The sequence below is a fragment of the Hippoglossus stenolepis genome, chromosome 21 (genome assembly GCF_022539355.2).
Source record: "Hippoglossus stenolepis isolate QCI-W04-F060 chromosome 21, HSTE1.2, whole genome shotgun sequence".
Lineage (NCBI taxonomy): Eukaryota > Metazoa > Chordata > Actinopteri > Pleuronectiformes > Pleuronectidae > Hippoglossus > Hippoglossus stenolepis.
In genome coordinates this window covers 7,870,380-7,891,757 of record NC_061503.1, presented here as the reverse complement: position 1 = coordinate 7,891,757, position 21,378 = coordinate 7,870,380, and the positions used below count along the sequence as shown (strand labels likewise).

The window sequence follows — 21,378 nt, the reverse complement described above, 5'->3', positions numbered from 1 at the left end:
AGCGCTGAGACGATCCGGGCTCGGGTCTCGGTCCCTGCTTCTCACCCGTCCTACTGGGGAGGTTAAGGTTGGAAACTATTTTCCCAAGAAGATCACTCAACCGTAGACACCGAGTCCAGATCCGCCCAGTCGTGCGATCCCACTTCTGACACCAAATTGTGATGGAAATCTGGAAATAAGAGGCTGGAAACACCAAAGTTATCCACGTGTATTTTAATAGGGGATTTCTGCAGAAAGGATCAACACAGAGAGTCACAAGGATCTCAGAGTGAAGATGGAGAACAGCCAAATACAAGGATCTTATACAGGAGAACTGAGGGCTGTCTCTCTGAACCAATCCAGACTGGTTCTGTAGGCGCAGCTAGAGAGAGGAATCTAAACACAAACAACTGATTTACATGTGTTTCCTAAGGAGATAAGCAGACATACATTCCATTCTTTGGAGGGTAAATAAGTGGCTAAAGGGTCTGGCAGTTTTCAGGTCAACACAGTTCAGACCATAAAACAGCTCAGGTCATAAAGCATTTGGACAGCTTGTATATATGTAGATACAGGTCATAAAAGTCTTTAGACAAGGCTGCAAAAACTTACTTTCCAAATACAAATAGTTTGTCAACCATACTTAGTTCATTTTTCTACTACACTCCACACAGAAAGACCCCAGCCGAACCAGGTTTCAAACCAGAAACCTTCTTGCTATGAGGCAACAGTGCTACCACGCCTCTGTGCTGCCCCACAAATATATATAAAAGAAAAGTCTTCTCTCCAAGGCTTCTTTAAATACAGCGTCATGCATGAAGAAGAGTCTTTATCTAGTGTGACCACGGGCCGCAAGGATGAGCTGCACAAAACAGTCCAAAAATCTTTTTGACGGTAATTCACAGTGATGCAACACCATCATGAGCGCACGAAATAGCCCTGTTCTCCGCCATCAGCGCTGATTGGTGTGAGTGTTTTGTGAAAGGGTTCAACACGAGCAGCAAACTGAAGCCTCCCAGCTACAGAGTGTGGGGGGAGAGTAAAAACTGTCCTGAATGTCCAGGGTGGACAGAGAGAGTCGGGAATAGCACTGGGACAGAAGGACGGTGCAAACTGGTGACATCCAACCTCTGTGTGGATCAACAGTTTTTTGTCATGCATGTTCTCTTATTTAATCAAATGGGTTAGTTAGGGATATGTTTGGATTTTGAAAAGAAAAAGCTCTCCTCAGTGTCTTTCATATGTTGAAACCCTGTCTTCTAAAAGTGATGTGTCTTTCTTGATTATTAACAGATACATTTTACTGACAAACATAATCACTCAAGAGTTAACTAATGAACTTGTCAGCTATTTTTAGATTTACTCCATGTTAGATCAAGTCAACGTCACCCTTTTTATTTTCAGTCGACTAATCTGTCGACATTTTAGCTTCATCCCGGTCAAAGACAAATATTTCAGTCTCGTTTTAATTGTGGCCATGAGCTTAGAGACACATCAACATTTATCATAAAGCGCAACAAACTTATATAGGTCAGTCAGACAACTCAAGTTCAAACATTTATTGCAGCAGTAGAACAGGTTTAGTGTTTAGCGTTTAGGCTCCAACTTAGTCACTCCCCCATATGATTACACAGGAATGATGGGAGTGATGAGCAAATACTTGTGACCCCCCCGGCGGAGCCTACAGGTGGATGCTGGGGTGGTGGAGGGGCTGAAGCAACTGGTAGCTATACTGCAGCAGCAGTGCGAGCAAAGGGGATGATGGGAAATGTCTCTCTGCTTAAATAGACCACCTGATGAGGTGGGTGTGTATTATAGATGGTCGTGGAGAGTGAGGTATGTCACATGATGTATGTCACATGATCGGAGCAGCGCAGCTCAGGTTGGCTGCCTGAACTAGCTCGCCGGCGTCGCTCCATTTCTGTGAACAATTCAACTGAATAGTAATATATGATTCAAGTAACAGTGTTTTCCTGCTGAGACATAGCACAGAGACACATTTTGGATTTTTAAATATTTTTCTAAAATCAAAACACAAGGTTCAATCTCCCATTATATCACTTTTATTGAGTCCCTACATAACCCATTTCAATATGCAAGTCAGTACTGCCTCCCCACATTTGATTCATGATGTTTATATCACTATAATCTTAATGTGTAACCCATTCACATCAGATTCAACTTAGCTTTTTCATTGTTTCTCTAACCTGAAGTGCCCTGTGCACTTCAGGTTAGGGCACAGGGCACTAACCTTTCCCGTTCCACTTGGTTAATGCTCAGTTCACACAGTGGCCAATTTACTCTGACGTCAACTCAGGGTGCGATGCTCAGATACTGTTGTTAACGGATGATGTTGTGCCACTGTGGTCCAGGTGCTTCCCAACTGATCAGCAAATAAAGACACAATGGATAGTTAAACTCTGGAGGCTCCTGTCAACGTGTGACATCACTAAATAGCCTGGATGTAATGGGTTTTAGTCAGAAACTGTACAAAGCAACAGTCACATCACAGCATGTGCAGTTTAACATGAATGTGGCATTAGAGTAAGGGGTTGGGATCTCAACATCTGCTCAACCACAAAAATTCAGAGTAAGCATCACACATGGCAAGTTTGAAAATGATGAGTTGAACGTGTCAACAGTCGAAGGACGGACAGAATATTTTTAGTACAAAGAGAAATGAAACTTGTTTTCAGACACGAACTACGGAAAATGTATGCGTCAGACGTGTTCACAAAAACAGAAGATGTCCTGACAATTCAGATGAGAGGTGGCCTCTGTGTGTGGGCGGCAGGACATGACAAATACGTTTCACAATGGAGGTCATGCGTGTTTCGATTATAGCACATCGACATCATTACACAACCCTTTACATAAATGGAGCAACGCCTGCTCCGATCATGTGACATACATCATGTGACATACCTCACTCTCCACGACCATCTATAATACACACCCACCTCATCAGGTGGTCTATTTAAGCAGAGAGACATTTCCCATCATCCCCTTTGCTCGCACTGCTGCTGCAGTATTGCTACCAGTTGCTTCAGCCCCTCCACCACCCCAGCATCCACCACAAGTATTTGCTCATCACTCCCATCATTCCTGTGTAATCATATGGGGGAGTGACTAAGTTGGAGCCTAAACGCCAAACACTAAACCTGTTCTACTGCTGCAATAAATGTTTGAACTTGAGTTGTCTGACTGACCTATATAAGTTTGTTGCGCTTTATGATAAATGTTGATGTGTCTCTAAGCTCATGGCCACAATAAAAACGAGACTGATATATTTTTCTATTCTACTGCTGCAATAAATGTTTGAATGTGAGTTGTCTGACTGAACTGAATTGTCCTGCTGTATCTCACACGAGCTCAGTCGGAATTTTTGATGTACGTTTCACAGGGGGGAAACTTCCCGGAAAATACCCACAGCAAGTTCCAGACATTTGCGTCACAGCTTCAACTGTTTCTCCACTTTCTCCGTCTCACTCCTCTGTATCTCTCCCTTTGTTTTCTCTACCTGTATCTCTATCTGTCTTTTTCTTTCTACCGTCTTCTCACGTGTAACTTGCCTCTAACTCTCTCATCTGTCTGCACTGTAGAGTCGCAATGTTTACCGCCTGGAATGCACAGACTTGATTGGCTGAGTAGTATCACGTGGGATGGCTTAACTCGCATGCAATTGGTCTGTGCGTTTCTCATCCGCTAAACCACTACCGTAAAGACTACAAAAGCTGCGCCGGTTACAAATAGAAGCGCCCCGTCAGGTTTTAAATCCTAACCTTCTGTTTTGGCTGTAGGTCCGGGTCCGTACGGGACGGCTTCTGGGTCCGGACCCGGACCGCGGTCCGCCTGTTAGTGACCTCTGTTATAAAAGATTTCATACTGTTGATTATTTCCACAGTGGAATAATTATATTCACTGAAGGAAGGAATTAGCATCTCACGACCGGCCTGTCAAACATAGACCGAGGGCCCTGAGTAATGAACCGTACTGCAAATAACTCAACTGTTCCATGAACACTCACGTCACATCACACACTCACATACACCCTCCCACACACTGTCGCATTTCTTTCCCGCAACAGGAATTATGTTCAAGACGTTTTTCTGTCCTCATTTTGTCAAACTGTTTCCTCCCTTAATGAGTCAATCTTTGTTGTGATTATCTATTAATCGCTGTATTTTCATCACTTTGCTCCTCTATTTTTTACCTCATGCTGAAACTAATTCTGTTCAGGCTGAACCTTATTTAATATTCTACTTTCAGAGGCTTTCAGGTGTCAAGGCTCAAGCACTTGCTAAATGTATCTTCTGCTCTTGCTGATGAAATTCAGAGATTTGTATCTAAATTACTTTTGTGTTTTCTGCCCAAAGTGCAAAGAAGATCATTCACCTCGACTGATGGACAACAGAGATTTGATCTTCACCACAAACATTGTAAGTTCATAACAGATTAAGATCAAGTCACTTCCTGTGCAGCTTTGCATTAAAATCATGGATTCTGCTTGTGGGCTGCAGAAGCTCCTCATTCCAGCCCATAGAGGGCAGTCTTATCAGTGCTGATGTTTACGCTGATATTAAAATTGGCATTATAATTATTGCGAAGCCAACAATTAAGAATATGACCAAGTCTCAGAATCCAATAACTGAAGCAGTAGGAATAATTCTAAACATTTCATATGATGTTATTCCACAGCTTTTTTCTTTTTATTGGCATTTATCAGGTTGTAAACCAAAACCAGTATAAATCTGACAGATTTTATTTGCAACCACTAAGCATCTTTATTGTCTGCACCTCGTGTACTAACGCGAGATCGTCATTACGAGGAAGTGTCGTGATGATTGACATACTGTTCACACTTCAGCTGACACTTAGGAGCATTCTTTGAGACATTGGAAAGGAGATGAAAATCAAATGCTAAGTGAAACTTTTATGGTTCACCAACGTTTTATCTTTGCTATTTTTTATTCAAGTCTTCATATGAATTCATGTGAAGGTATGATTTCTATATGCGCTGCCTCGTCAGGGTTGTAATCTCATGTGGAAGAATAGAACTGACGAAGTGTTTCTCAATCTTTTATTTAATAAAGTCCACCGTCATTTATCCAAAGTGACATAAGTTGTAAACATCAAAGCAGCAAATAAATATATATATAAATATATATATAAATATATATATATAACGTACAAACAAATTCCAGATACAGCGCAAAACATCAGACCTTTAGAAACTCCTGTCAGTCTGCATAAGAGCTACCATTAAGTCTTTACAGGCAAATAAAAGTTCTGTTTGGTGACATTCAGATTCTGCTTCTTCTCCATTTAATGCAATGAATCCATTCTGCAGCCTCAGCCCTCTCTCTGGACAAGTCAGACATGAGACTAGTCAGACATGAGACTAGACTCCGGACTAGTCAGATTCTGGACTTGACTCTGAACTGGTCAGACATAATCCGTACTAGCCAGACTCTGAACTAGTCAGACTCTGCCCCGGAGATCTCAGGTGGGATCCTCTCTATAGACTCTGTGGAGGAGCTTCGGGAGCCTCTGGGCTGAGGGGACGGATGATGAGAGCCTTGAGGTTGGTCCATCCCAGAATGCATCAGGGGTAAGTAGATGTCGTCCATGTTTGGCAGCACAAACACTTTCTGGAGAGGAAGAAAAAAACAACACAACTGTGATACTTGCGTATCTGAACAGAAGACGGAAACACTGTAGGCACAGGGTTTTCTTTAACCTGGAACTCATCCTGCAGTTTCCTCTCAATCCACTCTGTGACGTGGCAGAAAGTCACCTCCCTCTCCCCCAGTTTCGGACGGACATGCAGCTCCAGCTTGGGTGGCACACAGAAGCTGTACCTGCAGATGAAATCATAATATTTGTTTCTCATAATCAGATGTGGTGATAAATAAATGTTGCTTTGAGATTAGATGGGTGCAACCATGTGACAAACACAGCAAGTGTAGCTGATAAACAACAGGAGTGTGTTTGAATGACCTTTGATAACATGCAGTGTTATCACCGCATGTTATCAAAGGGGTGTTAAATTCTTGTTCATTTGTATCCGGCAACCTGCTTCTAATGGGGAAGTGCCCTACTTACACACACACACACACACACACACACACACACACACACACACACACACACACACACACACACACACACACACACACACACACACACACACACACACACACACACACACAGGTATCTTTTACAAATAATTCACCTCACATTTCCTTGTGGTTTTCTGTAAAAACAAACCCTCTCTTTAAGATGATGACCATCCCTTCGAAAGTAAATAGAGGAATTACTGTTATTTCAATAGCTAACTAGATTTTGTTTTGCCTTTGATGCAATAAGGAATTTAAACAGGTAGATCAAAATGAATTATTCTAAAGCTCATTACCACTTATGTCAAATTGTAATGAATGATTTGACTCATTGGAGAGGATGCAGCTCAGTAGGGGACACTGCTCATTTATTTTTGGTCTGACCTCCTTTATTATTGGAAAAAAACAGAAAAATAGCTCTAAATTTGGCAGTTTTATTTTTGGAAAAAACTACCAAACAACAATTTGAAAAAAGCCAAATTTTTTTTCTTGAAAGAGCATAATAATAATATTGTTCAATGCCATTTTTGTCACAGATAGTATAAGCACTGTGCTGTCAGTCTTCTTTATCTTATTTTATAACATACTTTCTACATGTTTGTAGAAGTGTTCTCTTCTGTGTTTGAGTTTAAATTAAAAAATGTATACTGTATAACCCGGCTTGTATTAACAAGTGACTGTAAATGCTGAATCTCTTTATAGTCTTTAATCCGGCCTTTGGATCAGTTACAAAGCAGTTGACATTTTCTATTGTGCTCCAGCATTTAGTTTGTACCATATCCTGTCAGTAGGGGGCGGAGGGATGTTGACGACCAGAGTCCCAGACAGCTCCTGAACCTCCACGGTGAGCAGCAGGGGCGTGTTGGACATCTCCTCAAACTTCTTCTTAATGAACTCGTTCTCCGTGGCCCTCTGGAAGTACTTAGATTTAGCGATTTTGTCCATAAATCTTAAAATCTTCCTTCCGGTCTTGCCTCCCGCTGTCCTGTAAGAGAAGAGTAGAGGAGACGAAGAGGAAGAGGAGAGAAGAGGAGGGGAGACTTAGTATGATCTTGCGTTTGTGAGTAGATTCAGTATTTAGATGAGAAGTTAAAATCTGAGCAGGGATGAGAGGCTGAAATGTAAATGAAGCGGCAGCCATCTGGAGTGTGATGTCAGCCCAGTTTATTTTCTGCTGTAAAATGTGAGGATTCACAACACAGTAGGGGTAGACATGCTGCAGATTAATGGTGATGAAAGTGGAAACATTTCCTTTTACATGAAACTGTTTATGTTTATGTGATTTGACTTATTTATCGATCAAACGTTGTAAATAAAGGTTCATTCGTAATTCTCTTCACAAGCAAATAAAATCTCCTTTTAATGTTACATGAAAAAAGTAATTTAATACATTTAAGCTGTTATATATAGCACAGTTTTTTTTGGTTTGATATGACTGGTACGTTTTTTTTTACCCTTCAGTTACTGGCGTGCATCCCTTATCCCCGACCAGCCCCTGAGGCTCGGAGAGAAGCAGCTCTTCCTCATCAGAAGAACCAGCGCTGGAGGACTCTTCATCACTGTCCGCCAACACACTGGGGATTGGCCGGCAGCTGGGAGGAAGAGATTTTAGTCTTTTTATTTTTTTTTTTAAAGGAACATAGATGCATATATAGATGGATGATGATAATCCACTTCCTCCCATTGTACAAATATGAGGTCGACACGTGCTCTCGACCAACCATGAGTGAGTCTCAGCTGTCGATCACGACACTTCACCCTGTTTTTATAGCATCAAATAACCAATTCAAACTAAACTCGCCGAAAAACTTAGCACTTGAACAAATATCAGTGTGATAAGAACTACCTAAAACAAAACAATCCATCTTTGAGAAAAATTAATATGACATATATTTGGCCTGTGTCCCATCCACTAACATAGAGGAGGCGAGGTATAGGACCTACATTGCATTATTTGTATGCATAAAAGGAGATCTGTGAAGTGATTTAAATGTTTCTTTCCAGTTAATCTCATACGTGTGTGGTACAAACCGTGGGCTGCCAGTTTCAGTGGCACAGTCCGCGTCCTGGCCGCCCTCTTTGCCCAGCTTGGACAAATTGAATTTAGTCTGCAGGGTCATCTGCAGGGCACCAGTGTAGACCAGCTGCAGCTCCACCCATAGGCCTGTAGGGGGCAGCACACAGAGGTCAACTCCACACGGCCAAACCTAAATCAAAGCTCATGCAAACCGCCTAATCTGGGCACACACCGTTTTAGAGGGCAGATTAAAAAAAAAGATTATCGGGCCAGAAAATGAAATTAATAATAAATTATGCCAGATTACGAACCCTGATCAGATGCTGACACATGTGGACTAAGCAGCAAAAAACTGGGAAAATCCAGAGAACAAGGTGATTTGCTGACAGGCTGTTGTGTATCAGCAGAGTGAGAGGGAGAAAGCGAGTGACACAGTTTCTACTCCTCCGTCATTGGGAGTGTTGACTGCCAGAGGGCCAGATTTTAAAAACACACCCACACATACGAGCCAATATGCTCTAAATGTTGAAGGCCACGGCGTAATGACTGCTCTGCTCCGTGAGATTACAACAGGATAACAACGTCTGATCTGATGCTTTGCAGTACTCAGCTGTAATCACATGAACAAGTGTGTGTGTGTTTGTGTGTGTGTGTGTGTGTGTGTGTGTGTGTGTGTGTGTGTGTGTGTGTGTGTGTGTGTGTGTGTGTGTGTGTGTGTGTATTGCACTCACCTCTGTAGTTAACCTCTGGTTTGGAGCAAGCAGTGATATGTGGCATGGAGCAGCCCATATCCAACTCAGTCAGGGTGAGCTCATTCATAAAGTAAGGCAGCTGCAGGGAATAAACAACTTAGTTTAAAACAACATCAAATAAAATGCATAAATTAAAGTCTTTTCTGTGACTTTTAAATTGCCACAGTAACATTTCTATGAAACTGTGCTCACTCTGATTTTGCTGAGCTTCTTCTGGATCTTTTGGGAAACAGCATCGGACCAGTGCTTCTCTCGCAGGAAGTCCCAGAAGATCCGACCAATGAGAGCGTCAGCCCACGCAGTCTGGCTCTTCCCGGGGTTCTCTGCTAGATCACAAGTACACTAGAGGAAAACACACAAAAGCTGAATGTTAAGGATCATTTAGAGAAGAGAATATTTTTCACTGGATGAAGTTTAAGGCTAGCAACAGAAACCTGTTGTCTCTACGGCATGCAATGAACGTTTTCTCTATATACCATGAAAACTGCCTCTGGAATGTTCCTACAGCTTCATTTCATTTGCTTCACTTAATTTCATCTGCAAGCATGACGTACGTTTCCTCTGACGGTGGGGCTTGTGTCTGGGCTGCCGGCTCCAGGAGTGGACAGGGGGGTCATCTCCTCTGTGGCCAGGAGACGAGCCATGTAACTGGGGTAGTCTAACAGTAAATGGCTCCTGGTGGTATTGAAGGTCTGACAGACATTAGCTGCAGGGATGCAGGGGACTGGGGGTGTGCAGGGGGCGTCGTCGTCACTGCTTTCCACTCTGCTGGAGCCTCGGTTGCTCGGATTACCTGAGGCATCACCGCTCGGAACCAGCTCTGGATCACCTGGAGAATCAAGGAAACATTTCCCTGGGTTGGTTTGGATAACGTTCATGCAGGGTAGCTGCTTCCCATTATTTGCAGCCCTAATGCTAAGCTAAGCTAACAGGATTTAGTCTCAAACTATAATTATTGCCCTGCAGTTAAACGCCTCCACGTTTAACTGCAGTCTATATACATTTTTTCCAGACTCATTTGAGGTCGCTATGACTTTGACCTTTGTTCACTGAAATCTAATCAGTTAATATTTGATTCTCGTGACATTGGGTCAAATTTGAAGAATTTACCTCAAGGTAGACTTTAGATATCATGTACAAGAAGCCAAAAACATGTTTTATGAGGCCACCTTGACCTTTGAACACAATATTCAAATCAATTCATCCTTGAGTCCAACTCGAGGTTTGTGCCAAATTTGTCAAAATTACCGCAAGGCGTTCTTGATTTACCGCATTCACAAGAACGAGACACAGACAACCTGAAAACATATTGCCTCCGGCCAATGGCTGTTACCGTCTCATAACAAAAACATGAGTCATCTACGTAACTCAATCTTCTCAACTGTTGACTAGTTAAATCACTAAATTTAAGCCTCTTGTCCTCCATAACTCACCATCCTTCCCCAAGAGTGAAGCAGTTTTGTACTCTTATTATTTAATGCATTTTACATGAGTACAGCAACAGGCTAAAGGAAGTGTGACTGATTAAAATAACTGATTTGATATGAATTCTCTTCTGCGGTGCAAGGTCACAAAACCATGGTGAGATCTGTGCGTTACCACGGGATTGACTTGGAAATGCAAAGAATTGGGGCATGTTATCCATAATCCACACACCATGTACACCATTTGTATAGATGCCTTATCTAGAATCCTTGTTCTCTCTAATGCATTATTAACGTTTGTCATACCCGATCTGGACTCACATCTGTCAGGCCTCTGTATGTCCCTCTCCTTATCCCTCTCTGTATCCGTGGATGCAAAGAGGAAATGACGAAACCACTCTTCTTTCTCTCGCCCTGTGCGGCCGAAGAGGTAAAGAGTGGTGGGGGGGTCATGGACGGGTTTGGGGGAACTCTGTTTCGGACTTGACGGTTCCGCACCGGGCTCCTCTCCCCGACTCTCCTTCAGCCTTCCTCCCACATCCTCCTGTGAGTTTATCGCTCCGGCGAGTTGGATGCAGATGGGATACTTTGGGTTCCACGTCCTCTTGCGTGCCAACACAGATGGCAGCAGGAATACCTTTGGGGAACAGTGGCAGAGCAAAATACAACTGTTGAATTGGCAACGCAGTAAGATGTCTCATTTGTGAACTGCTAATCAATGCGGAAGAGTTTAATCAATATCAGAAGTTGATTTGACAGTTTATTTCCAGTAGACAATTATTTCAAATAAGCTTTTCCCTATTTTTGTAACTGCAGGAATTGTACTTGATCTTGGATTTCACAAAGAGAGCTTTGCACTGATGGCACACATTAAAAGATAAATACCACAATACCAAATATATCTGGTCTTTTATCTGTTCTGTGAATCATACCTTGCTCTTTTCAAGCTGAAAGCAGCGTGACTTGACAAAAGTGGCTTCGTGGACTCTTTCGTTGTATGTGGCCCTGCGGCTGATGTTGGTACGAGGGGAGTCCAGACGGAGACAAGAGCCGTCCAAGGTGGCAAACACGGAGTGAGTCAGAGCTGGGTGGAAGCTCTCTGGGTCGTAATCGTGTATCTCATTCATCCAGCCCTGGAAAGAAGGAGGGTAAATGCTGTTTTAAGTGAACATTACACACAGTTTCAAGTGAGTAATAAACACTTGACCTTAGAAAAATCACATTATGTTTGTAATAAGCCTGGAAGTTAAGAACAGAGAGAAAAGAAATGTGATTGTAAATGTGTGTTAGTCTAAGATGGTGTCAGTGGCAGATCCAGGGTTGATCCAAATTATAAAACATGGTAGATTTAGCTCTGTATACTTTGTTTTTATCAAGCACAATTTAGTTTTGAAAAAAAAAGCCAAAAAAAGGGGAATATGGTTGGACTTTGGCTTTTCAGAAAACCGGTCTTTCCAGACTTTATACTGCTTTCAACAATCTACCAGGCACAAGCCTTGAGTTACAGATGGCAAGGATTCGGCATATGCCACAATTACGTCATATGGGATAATTGATAGATGTGTGAAAGAGTAATCTGACAAATCAAGACCACTGAGTGATTACAGAGGTCGTCCTTGAGAGTCAGTCGCTTTTAAAATACAGTTTTAAGTTTACATTGCAATGTTGGCTGCGGTTGTGGCTAAGGGGTAGAGTGGACATCGTCCTCCAACCAGAAGGTCGGCAGTTCGATCCCAGTCTTCCCCATCTGCATGCCGAAGTGTCCTTGGGCAAGATGCTAAACCCCGAATGGCCCCTCATAGATGTTGAGTGCACTAATTGGAAAACGCTTTGGATAAAAGCATCAGCTAAATGACACGTAATGTAATGTGTATTATTCAACTATTCAAAATGGATACTGTAAAAAAAGGGTCAATTAGCGAGGTATCAATCCTCTCGGCTAAATTTCAAGAAGGAAAGGACATTTAACTAAATTCTTCAATATTTGGATGACTATCAGCTTTACACAATTTCTTAACAAAACTCCATAATATTGCTATAGTCACAAATGTGTAATTAGTGTGTTGGCTATGAAATCCTGTGAGGATGCTTTAGAATAACGATGAAATGTTCATTAGGATGCTTGCATATGAGCTGAATACAGTCAGACCATCCCCATTGTTTTATATATACACTTACAACCAAACGGGGGGTCTAGCTCAACACTGAGTGAGTAAACTGCCCCGTTTCCAACTATCACCATCACTCCACACCCCCACGGCCGACTCACGCCCCGACAAATTACAGCTTCTTCCTGCTTGTTTCCTCCACTAATAGCCTCTGGAGCTGACAGTGTCTGGATGGTCACTGTCCTCTCCAGTTGCCCCGTGTCAAGCTCAGCCAGGAGGAGAACAGTAATTACCTCTGCGGCTCCAGCAGTTTTTTTATTATTAATGGTTTTAATTGCATTCTGGGCACCTCATGCAGTTACATGCCACAGAAGCTTTAAGATTTGTGAAGGAACAAACTCAGCAGAGTTTCCTCGAGTGAACTGACTCTGTTCAGTTTTAGAATTAATGAGCATGGATGCAAAATGATTGCAAGATCTCTTGTTACCCTGGTCTGTCTGTTTCATGAAGAAGGTTTTCTGATGGATTTTTCACTTGTAAAAGCTGCAAGTCGGAGTAGCCTGCAGCTAAGATTTATATTTAACTACTTCTGTTTGCAACCTTTTCTCACTTGTCTGAAATCATTTCTTTGTACTGCCTGGTATCACTTTCAAGAGAATCACAGAATTGGAGGAAAACTAGTTGTTCAGGAGTGTGCAGCATATTTAAGTTTTTATGATCAAGATGGTACAGTGGCCATGTGTGTCTATATAAGAGTTAAATAATGCACTGCAGCAGCCTGATATACGTATTCAAAAAACTGTATTGAAAACAATTGAAATATTGCAAAAACAATGTTTATCCCTGGAAGAGGTGGAAAAGTTGGTGTATTGATAAAAGTAAAACATGGCAAAGTGCAGAGGAAAGAGACAGAATAGCCTACACGATGAAGCATTTAACTGATATGTCCACTGAAGCTTTCCAGGCATAAAATAAACAATTAATAAATTAAAACAAAAATAAATACAACATCTCTATCATGTTTTTTTTCTCTTTTGAGGTTTGACAGGTCTGGTTAAATATAGATTTAGTGGCACAAGCTGAAATGAGCATTTACTTGGTTTTCTTGACATTTGTTTAATATTTTCAGTACATTTAACAAATGTCTGTTCAACATCAAGCTAAAGCAAATAGCTAGTTCACATAGTCACCCTTGCCTTGCTCTATCCAAAACTACGCCTGCCAAAATGACTAATTAACACGTTATATCTTTTATGTTCATTTGATGAAAATGCTTAAGTGTTTAAAAGCAATTTCCCATTATAGAGTCGTTGTCCTGGAGTCTCTTGGGTTTGCTTGCCAATTAATTTTCAGATTTATTTCCCAAAATGCCAAACTACTCATTTGAGAGACAACTGTTGGGTGATAAAAAAATAAATTAAACTCAAAGCCTGATTATTCTTTATATGTTTTTTTTGTTATTTTTTATATCGATGCTATTTATGGAAGAAATGTTGAAATACTTGTGAGTATTGGAGTGGGAGTGAGGAGGTTGAAAATGGAGTGTTAACAATGTGACATTTTCCCACTTAACGATTCATCCATTTACCTTGAGGATGTCTGGCTCAGTGTTAACAGCGCCACCTGTCAGAATCACCTCTCCGAGCAGGGTGTGTGCTGACCTGTCGGTGGGACGGGGACATCGAGACCTGGAGGAGCCCATCCTAATGAGCAAGAGTCCTATCAAGAAGCCCAGTGCTAATCCCAGAGCCAAGCCTGAGAGGTATGGGCTAAGAGGTAGGATGAAATAGCCGTAAGACAGAAACGCTACACAGAATAAACTCATGCGAGGCAGAGGATGAGGGGGCTGAGGAAGAGGTGAGGTCTGAACCAAGGGTGCTACAGGAATCTGAGAAGCAGCAGGCGCTCCCCTCGCCTGTCTGTGTGTCTCCGTGGTTAACACTTGCATCATATCTCCATCTGTACATATTTCCAGCTCGCCATCCCTGTTATGTTGTCTGTGGTTATGCACAGGACAGGAGCTGCTGTGAATTCTCCCAGGGTTTTTAACAGAAGGCCAGTCGAACACAGGCAAAAAATCAACATCTGTTTTTCTGGAGTTCCTCCCAGGTGAGTCCGAAAGAACCGTGTCTGTGCTCCCTTCCCGTCCCAACCCTCTGGAGCCGACCTGGTGCGGTCCCTGGGTCTTACTCTGGTGTTTGGGGCTGCCAACGCTCTCTTCTCTCATGATCTTGTTGAACATGCTGCTCAGAGGTTCCTGCACAGCCTCCGAGAGCTTCCTCTTGGTGTCCTCCAGCTCCATTTTGAAGAAGCCCCCTTTGAAAGCCTCTCCACTTGGGGAGAGTGAGCTCGGAGAAGGGGGCGCAGTGCGAGAGTCCCCATTGCTGCGGGCTCTCGGTTGGGTCAGCTGCTTCCACAGGTGGAGGTTAAGGCGGGAGTCGGATTTCGACTGCGACACTTCAGGTTCCGAGCGGGAGAGCTCCGTGGAGATCGACTTTACCAGGCTGAGAAAAGGCTTAGGTCTAAGGGTGGATCCCTCTTTCAGCTCGAGCTCTGTGGAGAGAGATTTGACCAGGCTTGCAAGGGGTCGGCGGGTTGGCGAGGATGAGCCAGGAGAGAGGAAACTGGGGCCAGTGGCAGAGCAGTTCCCTAGAGAGCCAGGCGAAGAAGGAGAAAGAGGGACGTGAAAAGCTTGCGAGTGCAACCTGCTGTCATCCTCCACAGAGAGTTGCCTCTCCTTAGAGAAAGATACGGGCGGATAGTCCACATCGTGATCAAGGGAGAAGATGAGCTCACTGTCATCAAGGCTGTCCCAGTCTCCCTCTGTCCCTGTCAGCTGGATCACAATCCCTCGGGAAAGATGCCTTCTGCTCCCACAAGAGGGGGACCCCACTGGGGAGGGTTTCCGGGGTTGCTTGAGAGGTCTGCCATCTCCTCGTTCTTTATCCCTACTTGTCCTTTCCCCATTATTTCCACTCTCTGCCATTTCCTCGCTTTACATCCCACAGCCAAAGCTCCTACATGTCACTGAAAAAGAATAAATAAAGGTCAGTTAAAACATTAAACCTCATGGGTCAAACAAATAAAGGAATTCAAGGATTGAGCCGTATTCGGAGAGAGGGGGAGGGCATCTTTTCCATGCTTGTGCTTCATTTTCGCAGAAACTGCTTACCGGTGCCAAATACACATTAATGTACCATTGTCAAGTAGTTTAGCTCTGACGAGTTGCGGAATTCAGCATTAATCTGAAGACTAGCGAGCATGAATCAGAGCCAAGTAAGCACCTCTCCCATAGCTGTCGCTCCAAATACTGAACAGGTTTTAGAGGCTTGCGAAAATAGACAAGACCGACTTTTCCTCCCAAATGTTGCACAAACTAGGGCAGCTCAGGCTTGGATCTTATGTCTTTCGGGGTCGGATTGGATGTGTGTATTCATTCAAAATTATATTGTTGGACTCTCTGAGCACATGAACATGAAATGAAAAAGCATAATTTAAAAGATGCGGCCTCTCAGTATCAAAAAATGAGAGTATTTTTGGCTTCATCAAATCTCCAAACAAATATTAAGCAGATCAACTCCCCAGAGAAAGAACCATGGTTTCTGCCAGTCTCACCCCCCAAGGTGCCGACTGTCAGGCGTAAAAAAACCCGGAGTCATAAACCTCCCTCTGATGTCTTCTTGAGCTGCTTAAAGAGTTACTTATGTAACCCTAAGACAAATAGTGGAGGCTGTTCAAAGAGAATCGCCGTCATCCCCCCCATGAGGCATTTGTGTGTCAGCAGCATTATGCAGCCACCACCTACAGACTTGTCAAAAATAATACCAGCAGAACGCAGAACAAAGAGAGAGCATGTGTTATCAGTGGTCATTGTGTGGGAGGAAAGAGCAGTTCTGCATCACTGGACACAAGCTGGGAAACAGCACAAAGGCACAGTGGAGACCCTTTTACTTGCCGTCTCTCTGGGTCAAGTGCCCTGCTCTTTATGCGAGTTAAACCCTACCTCTCACCGGTCAGATTTACATAACTGTATCACAGCGCTGGTTCAACCAATTCCACAGCAGCTGGTGGATTCTAACTAATCGGCTCTCACCCAAAATGGACGGCGGGGAGATAAAGCTCACGGACGCACATGCAGCCTGGCGGCATTAGACTTTCCTCATAGCTTTTTTTTGCAGGGTGAGAAGAGGGACCATAAGTTGCACCCAAACACACACGAGAAAGGTTAAACTGCCATCAGGATAACGTTGTTCTGTGCAAGCTAATTGTGGAATACAACAGTTAGTTTGGAAACAGCTGGACTGGATATTGTCCCTTGTCACTGCAGCTACAAATAGGCTCTATCATAACCTCATTGCAACTGGACAGATTCTCCTGGGAGAAGGATCCCTCACATGCCACTCTCCCTGAGACTTCTGTGATTTCCCCCCTCTTTCTTGTAGTTTTTCCTCACACTAGTTGAGGGTTAGGCACAGAGGATGTTGAATTTTGTACAGTTTGTTCAAGCCGATGAGGCTATTTGTGATGTGTGGGCTAGACAATTTGATTGATAGATTAAAGGATGAAATCAACCAGTTATAGCTTGGGTCGGTAAGCAGAGAGAAGCTAGTAAGAGCAGGCTACACTTAAAAAATATGCAACTGATGACTCCTCCCATCCTCTGAGCTACGCCCCCAAAACACATGAACATCCACTGCCTGACAACTGTTAGAAGCCGACTTTTCCATGACTCGTTCACTAACGTCTGGCTATCGTCTCTGCTCCAGTGATGTTTATCTGAATGGCTGAAGACTTCAATCATCCACAGTGCGAGCAAGTGTAGACAGGCATTGGTCATGTTTATTTAACTCCTCTGAGGGCCACAGAAAGCAGCTTTTATTTTCTTAATTTTTTCAGAAAACTTTATTTATTAGTGGCTATCAGGACAAGAAGAGGATTTCAACAAATTAGTTAAAAAGTGTTGCAGAAACTATTTACCAACCCAACCTTGAAGGTATATCTGTTGGACTTGTGTGTTACCACTATAGAGAAGCCTTGTAACTAGAACATAGGTTTGAGACAAATTTTACGTATCACACCTAGTGCCATGAAAATGAAAATGTGACCGCTGCCGGTAAAATGCGCATAAACGTAAGTATGAAATCTTGCAAAATAACAATAAGAAATGTTTAATAATATTTTAGTTTCATCCAGTAGCACATTGAAAACGTAGTTGAATCACTGTGAAAGGCTATTCACGCTGTGAAAACAAGCATGTGAAGAGTCTGAGTAACAAGTAACGTTTGTTACTCCAGTGTCCCATATGACGTTTTCAGTGCGGGGCAAAAGTTTCTATGGACAGGACTAACGTTACATTGAAACAACCAATGTAAACACGTTGACTGAATGTGTATTGATCAATAGATCAATTTGTCCCGTCTGTCCTGCAGTTGTCAGATGTGTAACTGATAAAATGTTGCTTGATATCGGTTGTTAGTTGATATTGTTTGTCACTGTAATAACGTTGGTTGGCTGCTGATGACGTAGCGAGTGGTGTCCCAATTCTTAGCGGAAGATTTTTTAGCCCTCTCTCGTGTCCCCTCCAAACGGAGCCACAAGGGAGAGTGCTAAAAAAAATTAATCGACATCCATGCTAGCCTTTGAGCTAAATAGATGACATGCTGATGTTTAGTAGATGTGAAGTGTTTACCGTCTTAGCTAACTATGCCAACATTTTCTAATTGGCACTAAACACAGAGTACAGTTGGGGGGGATGAGACCGTCAGCAATTGCTCATAAAGCGTAATAATGGACAAATTGAAAGTTTAAGGGATCACGACAGTTATTATGATTCAACTGTGAGAAAAATGTTTCATGGTCAAGCATCCAATAATTGTTAGGACATTAATGATCATCAGTCATGAGGGTTCATCTTTCCATTTCATGGCAATCCATCAGTCTTGTTGAGATATTGACCTGAAAACTAAATATTTCGGGAAATTAGTGGATTTACTAAAGTTAACAAGATTCACCTGTTTATCTGGGAACCACAAGAAACATAGTCCCATCAGTTTCGAAAGTTATACACGAGTGTAATAATACCTCTTTATTGTTAGCAGTCACTGTGTATGAGCAATGTGAGGATTGCTGCTTTTTCGTACGTTAATGCAGAAATACAATATAGTCTTTGGGAGTTTCCCCGTTAAAATCCTTAAAATGTTGTTGAGAATCTGCGTCTGACTCTCTTGACTCTGTCCTTTGGGTTTTGGGTTTAGCCGTGTTGTTGTTAGAAACATTCAGTTGTGATAACTGCACAGAAAAACTGAAAACTATAAGCCTGGGTTTAAACATGGATAAGCAAATAAAGGCAGAAACGCAAGGAGGAGCAGGATAGATGAAGTGAAAACACTTCATGCAGCTTATCATTATCATTTAAGTGCATATTTTTATGGATGTCAGGTTCCTAAAGCAGCAGCATGTGATGCTCACACATGAGCTCCCGTGAAACAAGTATACGAGAGCTGTTAAGTGTCCCATAAGGCTGCGTGTGAAACACATCATGTGACAACTGTGGCGTGAAGCAGCACACATCTGCTCCGAGCTTGAGTGTTCGATCAGTCCTTCGCATTCTCAATCAGTGACAGTACTGACGTATCTGTGGCTCAGTGTGAGTGTGTGTGAGAGAGATTGTGTGTGTGTGTGTTTGTGTGTGTGTGTGTGTGTGTGTGTTTGTGAGCCACCCTCTGATCAGACACGAACAGTAACAATCTCAGATTAACATTAATGCAGGGTTTTACTGTGAAATCTGACAAATCACACAGCAGGGATTATGGGCTAAACCAACATTTGGTTGGGGTGCGTTTCCAAGCTGGCTCATCTCCGTGACCCAGTGTTGATTGCAGTTATTATAACACCACAATGCTGCCGAGCGACCCTACAATCACTGTTCCTATTCTTATGAATGAGAATATGGAAGACAAATCAAAAAATGACAGTTCTGAAAAGAAAGAGCAGAGAAACAAACGCAGGTCCTTCATGTTTGAATGGTTTTAAAATGGATTTCAACTCTTGGCTGCACCTATGGAAGACCCCCCACAATACTTACAACGTATAGTTAGAGGATACGTGGGCTGTTTAATAGAACAATCCCCATTTACACTTTTGTAAATATAGTTAAAAAGTGAATAGGATATTATTCCAGTATATTAACACTGTATATATACAAAAAGACTATTCAACAGTAGACAGAATATATTATTTCTATATTAAACAGACATCTCTAACAGATATTTTTGTTTTGGGTTTAGGTCACATATATCTACAGATATGTGTAAACAGTCAAATGTGTAAAATGAATTCAGTTTTATTCGTCTATTAGTTTTGTATTATTGAGTGACAATGACAGCATAGAAGCGAATATGGGTGACAAATAAAAAATGAAAGTTCTGAATAAATGAGCAGAGAAACAAACGCTGGTCCTTCATGTGTGAATACTTTGAAAATGGATTCTGTGGGAGATCTTGAAGCAAAACGAAATCTTTTCTTCAGAGTAATAACAAAGTAGTTAGAGGACATGTGGGCTGTAAAATTAAACAATCCTCATTTGCACCTTTTTAAAACTAAGTAAATATTATACATACTAGATATTGGGTATGTGGGCATCAGTTATTCCAGTGTATTTGTACAGTATAATCTAACATAAGACAAAATAGGTCCATCTCAATATTAACAGATGGGATATAAACAATATTTAGAATGTGCAATATTTGAATTAATATATAATACTTGATTAATTGTGTATTATTAAGGGACAACAACAAAATATATAAGAGAACATCCTACACATTACCAATTTGTTGACATAATAATAAATAATAAAACTTTATTTATACAGCACTTTTCAAAAACAAGTTGACAAAGTGCTTAAAAAACATAGAAACAGAAAAATTGCACACATAAATATATGTTACATTATATAACTGATGAAGTGTCATTTTTCAAGTAAAATGTCAAACTTTGCTTGATTGCAAATCCTCAAATGGGAGGATTAAGAACTAAATTATGACACATATGGGTTCTGACATATAACATGAAATTGGCGAATCCAGGTAATCTTTAAAACAACTTGTTTGCCTGAATAAGAAAGCAACAGATCAAAAGATAATGAGACCGTAGCGGAAGCCACAGAATTACATCAACATGATGTGATGTGATCAGACAGGCACTGACAGCCACTTAGTGCTGCACCTCTCAAAAGTATGTGAGCTAATCCCAAAACAATAGGCTCACTATACAGAAGTAATTCACACAGTAAATGCAGCATGCCCATCCGTGTGACTCAAGGATAGTACGTAATACAAGCACCTTCCTCTCTCCGGGAAGAGTCATGTTCACAATACAAATTGAGACGTGCAGATGGGACAGTGGATGAGAGCGGAAGTTCAAGTGCATAGTGATTCCTCTGGATGTCCACAGCCGTGCCAACAACGCTTTGCAAAGAACACAAGGGGAGGTGTGTTTACTTACCCGAAACATGTTCTGTGCGCACGGTCTCCTGCAAGTCTCCTCTCCATCTGTGCGCTCAAGCAGTGGAGTGGTCTCTCTGCTCTCTTTCTCCCTCTCTCCCTCTCTCTCTCTCTCTCTCTCTCACGTCACACACACACAGCCCTCTCCTGAACCGGCTGCCTGCATCCAGATGTGTCATGCGCTGCCGAGAATCACAGCTCACCACAACTGATTATGAAAAGCATGGCCGTGCGCTGCTTGGTAATCCAGATTAAGAGTCCTGCAGCCCCAACAGATACGCACACACACACACACACCCACCCACCCACCCACCCACACAAATATGCGTGGAGTGTGAATGCTGTCTAATTGTACAAAACAGGCTGAGGGAGGCAGTTCAGCCTGATGGTGGAGAACAAGTGCACACTCTCTGTTCTGAGGGGCATCCATGCACAACTGAAGCAGTGGACCAACCCAACTTGTACTGGTAACAGA

At 42.3% G+C, this 21,378-nt stretch overlaps 1 protein-coding gene across 2 annotated transcripts; it reads right to left on the bottom strand.

Annotated features, from left to right (window-relative positions):
* Positions 1 to 5,055: 5,055 nt before the first annotated feature.
* tex2l (testis expressed 2, like) lies at positions 5,056 to 21,175 on the bottom strand. 2 transcript variants are annotated; one of them, XM_035146566.2, is made up of 12 exons: positions 20,905 to 21,175; positions 13,988 to 15,426; positions 11,224 to 11,424; positions 10,598 to 10,928; positions 9,422 to 9,696; positions 9,060 to 9,209; positions 8,847 to 8,946; positions 8,130 to 8,262; positions 7,553 to 7,690; positions 6,874 to 7,083; positions 5,720 to 5,840; positions 5,056 to 5,630 (listed from the first exon to the last, which is right to left on the bottom strand). In XM_035146566.2, the coding sequence occupies exons 2-12, from the start codon at positions 15,383 to 15,385 to the stop codon at positions 5,457 to 5,459; spliced, it is 3,231 nt and encodes a 1,076-aa protein (XP_035002457.1). In that variant the 5' UTR covers positions 15,386 to 15,426; positions 20,905 to 21,175; the 3' UTR covers positions 5,056 to 5,456. The 2 variants fall into 2 exon arrangements, with proteins under 2 accessions (XP_035002457.1, XP_035002460.1); XM_035146569.2 differs by having other exon boundaries at positions 10,613 to 10,928.
* Between the last annotated feature and the right edge of the window lie 203 nt (positions 21,176 to 21,378).

What these genes read in the sequence shown, in the direction of transcription:
- tex2l (XM_035146566.2), bottom strand. Translation starts at nt 15,385, where the DNA reads ATGGCAGAGAGTGGAAATAATGGGGAAAGGACAAGTAGGGATAAAGAA. An exon ending in CTGAGCCAGACATCCTCAAG is followed by an intron (nt 11,425 to 13,987) that starts GTAAATGGATGA and finishes CCTTCTTTCCAG; the next exon opens with GGCTGGATGAATGAGATACA. An exon ending in TTCAGCTTGAAAAGAGCAAG is followed by an intron (nt 10,929 to 11,223) that starts GTATGATTCACA and finishes TGTTCCCCAAAG; the next exon opens with GTATTCCTGCTGCCATCTGT.